This window comes from Typha latifolia, chromosome 9 (assembly GCF_019914945.1).
Source record: "Typha latifolia isolate L0001 chromosome 9, TyphaL0001v2, whole genome shotgun sequence".
In the NCBI taxonomy this organism is placed as follows: Eukaryota; Viridiplantae; Streptophyta; class Magnoliopsida; order Poales; family Typhaceae; genus Typha; species Typha latifolia.
Window position 1 is genome coordinate 10,540,259 of NC_133094.1, and position 8,491 is coordinate 10,548,749.

Genomic DNA, 8,491 nt, shown 5'->3' on the forward strand with positions numbered 1-8,491 from the left:
AGAAAACTAAGAAAGTTCTACAAGTTACTGGCATATGCATCAAAGAAACTAATAGAGGCTTTATTTTCCATTGTTTCAAACAACTTGATAGCTATGAGCAGCTCAAGCAAAATACTAGCAAATAACTTGTGAAATTCAAGGGAAGAGACTGGATATACTAAAGAACTGTTGAAAGAAAACTGATTGACACCACTTGAAACTATTTGACATCAGATAAGCAGTAAAAGGTAAGACTGAAAAGAAACATTATTTGCTGCATTATAGTTCCCTAAAATTACTTGCTGCATTATACTTTCCCTAAACAAATCTTACACAAACTGTACCTGCATCATAATGGCCACCTAATAACACCAGGCACTATAAGATATTACACCCCTGACTCCCGGATTGCTTTCGGAACTCCTCAGATTCTTTCTGGGCCTTCTTCAGACTTGCTTTTAGCTCACGAATCTCGCTATCCGATTTTACCCTCGCTTCCTCTGAAATCTTCTCCGCTTGTAGTCTTGCAGCTTGCTCTTCAGCTAATTGTTTCTCAAGCCTCTCAATGGTAGAGTTCAGTTTATGCTCCACCTATAAAAGAGGTTATGGGAGTTTAGTGCTTCAGACAACACTACAATATCCACTGGCAGATCAATGCAGAATGTCAAATGTCATTATAGCCTGAAAGAAGCATCTTCCGTAATTCCAAAATTTCACTGGAATTATGTAATAGGAAGAAAGGAGCATCTTATACTCTGTCTAGGAAATATTTCAAATATATCTTACATAAACGACATATATAGTGTACTGTCAGGATATTTTTACCGGATGATTAGGTGGTCCAGGTTGAGTCAGGCATTACTAATTAAAGTATAGTGTTGTGCTAGGAGTTATTACAGTACGTGAAAAGAAGATTTACTAATTCATGCATTAGAAAATATGACTTGCAAATGGAAACAAAGAAACAACATCCATCATCATCTTGTAAAGCCATATCCATGAAATAAGTTAAACCCTCCCAAAACTGCAATTTTTCCCAGGATGAATGAAGTAAACAAACCTGCTAAAAAGGGTTGGTGTTTAACATCTTACCATCGTAGTTATTCGCGCAAGCTGGTCATTGTATGATTTATAGATCTCCTTCCTCAACTCAGATATCTGTTCTTCTGTATATCCTTTCAAGGATTCAACCTCTTTCTCTTTGTCCTGCAATCTTAGTGCTCCCGCCTGTAAATAAAGTCAGATATTAGACTATCATGTTCATCACTACTTTAGATTGCTAACAAGGTGCATACATACCTTGAGTTCAAGGAAAATCTCATCTGTAAAAGGTTTACCACCATTGCTCATTATCACTGAATCTACAAGTAACAGCAATTGTTCAACTTGTGCAGCTTGCTTTTTCTTATCCTTGGTCTTGTTATTAAAAACTACTACTCTGTTCTTACACCAGTGGATAATTTTCTGCAAAGAAAAGTTGCACAAAAGACTCTCAGTGCCATTATGCATCAAATGATGTGTAATGCTAGTAGTTGTAAGTTTGTTGTACTCTTTATTTTCAATAACTGAGTAAAAGTGTCTGTTGTTACTCTAGCTTTATACCCATCTAAATGCACAAGTGTCTGCACTGCACCAGAAGACTGTAACAAGCCTTCATGACTAAAATAGTTTATCCACAAAATGGCATTTCTCTTTTAGAATTTTCTATCTTTAACTGGAGTATCCCTTACATGATAGTAATGCACTTCTGAAGTTGAATAACCATTTATTACTCAATAATCAACAAGAAAGGAAGTAATTATTTAAATTGCACTTCCACAAAATCTACTCTAATATATGAGTACTGTGGTCATGCATTCTTGAGTTTGCAACATGATGCAAGAAGCAATAATATTCTCAGCACCTTCAAGTTCACAATAAGTACGAAATGACATGCACAAACCAGGAGAAGCTAGAAAACATGAAAAACGTCAGTACCAAGAACCAGAAAATGGCAATAGGAAAAGAGTACATCTAGAATTAGCAGAATCCTCTATCACCTTAGCATGTTCCAATAAAATTGTTAAATACAGAAGTACAGTTGAAGGATAATCCTAGATGCTGATGAGGATATATCAAAAATCCTTCATATCAAAGAAAAACAGTCTTGCACCTAAAGAAACTATTGACTCATAAAGTATGGATCTCATATAATGCATGTGTAAATCGAGAAAGAAACACATTTCATGAACTACATGCATATGCACAAATAGACAAATGGACATATATGCCTTGCAAACATATTTCTGAAAACATGACTTGTTTCTTTCTCATTAGCATTTTATGCTAAAAACAACAAACTAATAACATAAGAGGCAAAGAACATTACAGTAACATGAGTGGCTACAAATTCAAACCTGTAGAGGCTTTGGCGCTTGCTCAATATAATCCTTGAAGGTCATTGGACAATCTTCAAGCTCATCTCCACCAGTGAAAACAACAATCATGTAGTCAACAATCCTCTCACCAAAAAAGGACTGCAACTTCTCAATTGTGGTCTGTTCCTCTTCTGAGAACCGTACTTTAATCGAGAAGACCATAAGTACTGCATGAATCCCATCTTTTGCCATGTTAATACATTTAACAATTTCTTGGCCAATAGACTCAGATCCTCCTGAGGAATCAAACAGTCCTACAAGAATATATATGTTAGTAGTTGTCACGGTATCCTGAACACACTGACAACAATAAGTTTGTGCTAAACATGTATAGATTAAAGCAACTTCAGGTGCCAAAAGGATGTGTAGAAAGCGTGGTAACTGAATTTATCACCTTAGTGCATCCTGCCACCAAGTAAGACAAATAGTAAAATGAAACTTTATATTTGATCTTTGACTCTCTCAAAACCCATATAAATAACATTGACTTAACCAAACTAAACTGCATTATAAAAAAATATAGTAATGGATATAGTTCTTAACCAACTTAGGTAAGGAAGCCTCTAATAATTCACCGGTACCAACAGGAGTTATTTGTTGGCCTCAAGTTACTACATTTAACAGGATACCTCCAATTGTTTCCAACTTCCCATCAAACTTTGACCAATATAAAAACAATTCATGTTTGCATATGATTTACCGATAAAATAAACAAAAGTACCACACTTAATCTTAAAGACATCCAAGTATCCAAGTTTGCTCACTATCACAATAGACAAACCTAGAAAATGTACAGCCCAATTTAGTGCAAGTCTCATTATTATTATATTAAACACTGTTTGGCTAGTGAAAATTCACTGTATAACTCTCATAAGTGGAAGTAAAGGACTTGTTCCAAAAATGTCAAGTGACCAGTAATAAACTAACAACACATCGTTAAATTGGGAAGCATTTCAAGTCTCAGTTCAAGCTTGACATTTTCACTGACAATTGTGCGAAAAAAATGGGACTACTCTTTTTTCTTTTAATAGTTTCTATTAAAGTCCTATTGAGATTATGTCTCTATTTTTGTATAGTGGAACTACTATAGGAAATTCAAGTAGACTTTTGAGGCTTAGAAGACGTATCATGTGCTGTTTATAAGACATTTAAATTAGTATACTGCAAGTTCAAAAGTTGGAGAGCCAGAAAATTTACAAACTGACGTACATATTCCTTTTTCATATTGATATTTTCACTCAAATCCCACATCATATTCAACGGCAAAGAGGAAAGTAGAACAGGTAAGGGAACTAGATAAAAGTATAAAACTAGACATACCTGGGGTGTCAATAACATTAATTGTGCGACCATCTTTTAAAATGGTGCTTTCCATCTCACAAGTACTTGTTACACCAGCCGGACTGAACTTTGACAAGAATGCCTTCCTCCCAAGAATGCTATTCCCAGTTGAGCTCTTGCCATAGCCAAGTTTTCCAACAAGAACAATAGTACTAACAAGATTACTTGAGGCAGCAAACTCCCAGTCATCATCTACTATGCTTCCACCCATAGTGCAATTAAAAGGCTACAGAAAAGATCAATTTACTAAACAAAAGATAACTGATAACAGGCTCTAAATCTCTTAGTTCTCATTTGCAGTTAATTTTATCATAGCATAAATAACTTACTAGGAAGCTTCATATTGATTATACCATTCGAGAAGTGGGAACAATTACTTACATCGGTATTCATAGTTATAAGTTATAACTTCTTAACATAAAGAGAGAAAATTTCTGTAAACTACTATAAGCCCTATAATCATAACAATGGTAAAGAATCCCCACATAAACATTAGAAATATGTCAGAAAATAAGTATGCTGCATCTATAATTAGCAAAAAGCACCTCGATAAGATGACAAATGCATTCAATGCACCTCTCACATTACCATGTCTTATGCATTCCTTATATTCACCTAAAAGCTTCATTAATTTATAATTAGCAGTTACAATGTTCCAGCTGTATGGACAGTTTTAGTGGAGTGGAAGGAGGTAGGTCCAACAACCAGAAAGAACTCCAACAGACTCCTTTGCGATATTGTCATGCTAGCCTCCTAACTTACTAGCAGCTGTTGCCAATGCATCTGTCGTACATATTTCTTTACCTATGCTCACTTATTTAACTTTGGCCACTTATCAGGAAAATTCAAAACTAATCCAGTAAAAATAGTTCCCGCCTGTTCAAGTTATAGGACTATAGCTGAAGAACTATAACTATTAATGCTGAACAACTATAAGTTCATATTAATTCTGAACAAAATAATACCAAGACTTGCTTGTCGATAAGTGCTCCAAGCCATATCTTGAGGTAACCTAAATCTACGGGCCAACTTATAAATTGTCACTATGTAATTGATTTCTTAAGCCAAGTACATACATGACCTTAAAGTAAAATGGCAATAGTGATCATCTTAGTTCGATGAATAAGGATACAAAGAGGATATGTTGGCTCTAAGAAAACTCTGGTGCCAATCCTGCTTCGTAGTGGAAATACCATTCTAGTAGATAAATAGAAATGATAATCTCCAACCTCCGACAAAAAGACCACATGAAACTTCAATGATTCCACATCAGTTCAGATAATCTATTAAGACCTAAGCATTTATCAAACAAATTGCTTCTTCTTGCTCTCACAGTTTATTCCTGATCTTAATAAGACGACCAGTAAATGCCCTTGATAAATTTTGATATCCGGACTAGATTGTAGTCATGTTTCTCCAGATTATAGCATGATAGTCAAAGATTAAGCATACAGTAGTTCACAACATCGTTTGACATTGTGAGTGACATCTTATTCAACTAAATAACTTACATAAGCAGAATTAAAATTGAAATAAAAGTGTAGAGATATTTGTTGCTTCAAAATTTTAAAACGGATCAGGATCCTGTAATCCATGTTATAAACATCGCCGTTACCAATTTTCCTACAAAAAAAGGCCGAAATAAATGATCTTTTCTTTGAAATACATATGATCAAACACGTTTATCGGTGGTAACATACAAATAAATTAAGAAAAAAAATCAGAAAAAAAATAAAAACTCTTGAACCATCACAAGGCGCGATTTGTCATCAAAACACGAAGCACAAGAGGTCCAAATTCAAATTAACCAAGAAAAATCTTCGGCCCATCTACAGAGAACGAGTAGGCACCATAAAATTCGAAAGGAATTGAGAAAAAAACGGACGAGAAATCCAAAAGTTACGCACTATACCGTCGGCCACGAGTCGAAGGACTTCGGAAGAAGACGAAGCGACCGGAGAGAGAGAGATAAGTGGAATACGTGTAGACGAGGTTATGAAATATATATATAAACAGAGAGATAAAGTTGCGCCGTGTTTTATTTTTAGAGATTTTTGCATGTATACCCTTAAAAAATCTATTATTTGTTTATATATCCCTCTAGATTATATATACAGAACATATGTTATTTACATAAAAACCCATCCGGCTACTTATTCAAGTTAAGTATCAATAACTTAATAGAAAAATAAAATAATTATGAAAACTATACTAAGGATAGTTTTATATTTTTATTTCTAAATTGTTTAAATATTAATGGTTAGTTAACTCTAAGAGATGTCTATGTAAAAATAATTTTTTTTAAAATATATATATAAAAAAATTATCTTTAGTTTATCTACCCACTCTATCCGTCTATAAGAAAAGATTAGTTAACTAATTTCGTTAGTGATATATTTGAGAATTATGTGTAATAATATTATTTTTATCTAATTGTCTTTAGTTTATCTAATTGCAATATAATAGCTAATTCATTTTATATTTACGATGATAATTTTTCAACTCAATAAATAATAATTATTATTATTATTTACAAAATAAGAAAAAAATACAATTAAAGTAGAATGAGGACTTATTTTATAATAAAAATTATTTCAAATATAATTTGGTGTTTAGTTCCAAAAAGCGGAATAAATGCTGAAATAAAATGTGATAATTAGAATAAAAAAATAAAATTGATATTTTTACTCTTTTCTTAGTTGGATGCAAATAGATAATATCATCACAAGTTGGCATCTAGTATTAAAATATTTTTCACTACAAATATATTCTAATATGTTACTGAGTATATTATAGTCACATTATTCAATTTGCATCTAAACTACAATATATCGCCATAAATATATATATATATATATATATATTTTATTTATTTATTTATTTATTTATTTATATTTATATTATATACATTTACAAATAATAAATATGTATATATGCATGTGTATACAAAGAAGACCTCCAAGAAGCTACCAATCCCTACATGAACAATCCCTTGGAATCTCACTCCAATTTCAAGAAGTATTCTCATAGCTTGTAGTTTTGCAGCCAACAACACCTTGTGTGAGGAGAAAAGTAAACACCAACCAAGCTTTAGAAGCCCCCACAGTTTCCTCCTTGGAGTCTTTTAGTCTACTTTTATGCATAAACTATAGATGATTTTGAGATGGTTAAACCCCTCAATGCTGATGAATGTGTATTAAAAATCCTTCATGAAAATTTAAAGAGGCTAGGAAACTATCTTCAAACAATAACAAAATGTGATATATTGAAGCATAAGACAAGCAACTCAAATACATGATTTTTTTTTTTTACTTTATATAAAAGAATTCCAAAACGTAGATAAAACTTATGATTTCAAACTCGGGCAAAATTGATCAACTATAGTAATTACAAGAACTTTTATAGACCACTTGTTAATACCTAATACTTTCGTAATGGTATTGCTCGCTTGAACTCGTGACGTACAGATTCTCATCAATGCTTGTTAATCTTCTTAAATATTGAGGTTGAAGATTCCGTCCCAGTAGGCCTTGAGACAAGGTATTTGAAGATCTAAAGTAAATGAGATATATAGACAAATTATTTAGCACACCATCACTAAGCCTATGAGTTCTTGTGATAGCAATCTCTAATAAAAGTCTCTCAATGGATGTTAGAAGAGAGACATCTTAAGGCTATGTTAAAATACTTTTATATAACTCTGCCATATAAAGTCTAAATAGCCATAAGAAATACTTCATGATATATATCATTACAAATAAGCACCTTTATAGATGCATTCAAACACCCTTTGCGTTTGAATGCCCCTATGGATTAATGTTCTCTTGGTCGAATTACATTTCAAGAGTTATTATAACCACTTTTCCAATACCTGACAATAATTTTTTTTAAAACTTTTTAGTTATAACCACTTTTTGAGTTGTCGAAATAATGTTAAAAATACTTATTTTTCTCTTTGATTGCGTGTGATTATAAGATTAAATAGGAGAAGATAAATTAAGCTTGAGGGATAATATCTCACTTCAAGTTACTGATCCTATGTTTAAATTATAAAAAACTATATATATATATAACTAAATAAATTATATTATTATCCTCGATAAAAAAAAGTAATAACTTCTTCCTAAACAATTGCACCCTTGAGTTTCTACATAAACCTTCGTAAATATTCATATTATGTTAATACAAGAATTTTAGATATGTTTACACACCCAAAATTACTAAAACATATAGAATTATATTTTTTTTCTTAAGGAAAAAACAAACAAATAAAAAACCAACGAAAGGGATCATTGAAAGATTTTAGTGTTAATCTAGCACAAAAAATAAATAAAAATTCTATATAAAAATAAGTAAAGAGATGTGTAAATTTATTAGTTTTTTAGTGTTGGCAATTGTGTACAAAATTTTTTAAGTGTTTTTATACATGTACACGAGCATTTATATAAGTATAGAAAGTATTTGTTTTGAAGAATTGCAAGATTAATGGAGAAAAAGTTTACAAGTTCACATCGCGTTCACACCGCGTTCACACAGATAGAGAGTAGCATTCTCAAGCGTGTTCGAACGCGAGCGCACGCGTTCGCACAGACATAGAGTAACGTTCACAAGCGTGTTCGAACGCGAGCGCAAACGTTCGCACAGATAGTAAGTGCTGTTTCTGCGCGCGTTCGAACGCAACCTGTGAAAATCAAGCCGCCGCATTCGAACACACTTGGGCCCGTTCGAATGCACCTGAGATTAAGTCAGGTCGT

The 8,491-nt window shown here is 32.6% G+C and overlaps 1 protein-coding gene across 3 annotated transcripts; it reads right to left on the minus strand.

The window, feature by feature from the left end:
- Positions 1-134: 134 nt before the first annotated feature.
- LOC140795110 (immune-associated nucleotide-binding protein 9) lies at positions 135-5,722 on the minus strand. Of its 3 annotated transcripts, XM_073147496.1 has the most exons (7): positions 5,650-5,720; positions 5,249-5,360; positions 3,717-3,963; positions 2,376-2,650; positions 1,279-1,443; positions 1,072-1,206; positions 135-570 (listed from the first exon to the last, which is right to left on the minus strand). In XM_073147496.1, the coding sequence occupies exons 2-7, from the start codon at positions 5,330-5,332 to the stop codon at positions 358-360; spliced, it is 1,119 nt and encodes a 372-aa protein (XP_073003597.1). In that variant the 5' UTR covers positions 5,333-5,360; positions 5,650-5,720; the 3' UTR covers positions 135-357. The 3 variants fall into 3 exon arrangements, with proteins under 3 accessions (XP_073003597.1, XP_073003599.1, XP_073003598.1); XM_073147498.1 differs by lacking the exon at positions 5,249-5,360 and having other exon boundaries at positions 5,645-5,722; XM_073147497.1 differs by lacking the exon at positions 5,249-5,360 and having other exon boundaries at positions 5,650-5,715.
- Between the last annotated feature and the right edge of the window lie 2,769 nt (positions 5,723-8,491).

Bases quoted from the DNA above. Each gene is read 5' to 3' on its own strand.
- LOC140795110 (XM_073147496.1), bottom strand. From the start codon at position 5,332: ATGGATTACAGGATCCTGATCCGTTTTAAAATTTTGAAGCAACAAATA. The intron at 1,444-2,375 runs GTTTGAATTTGT...TTTTCTTTGCAG, and splicing joins AAGCGCCAAAGCCTCTACAG to AAAATTATCCACTGGTGTAA. The intron at 1,207-1,278 runs GTATGTATGCAC...CTTTATTTACAG, and splicing joins AGATTTTCCTTGAACTCAAG to GCGGGAGCACTAAGATTGCA.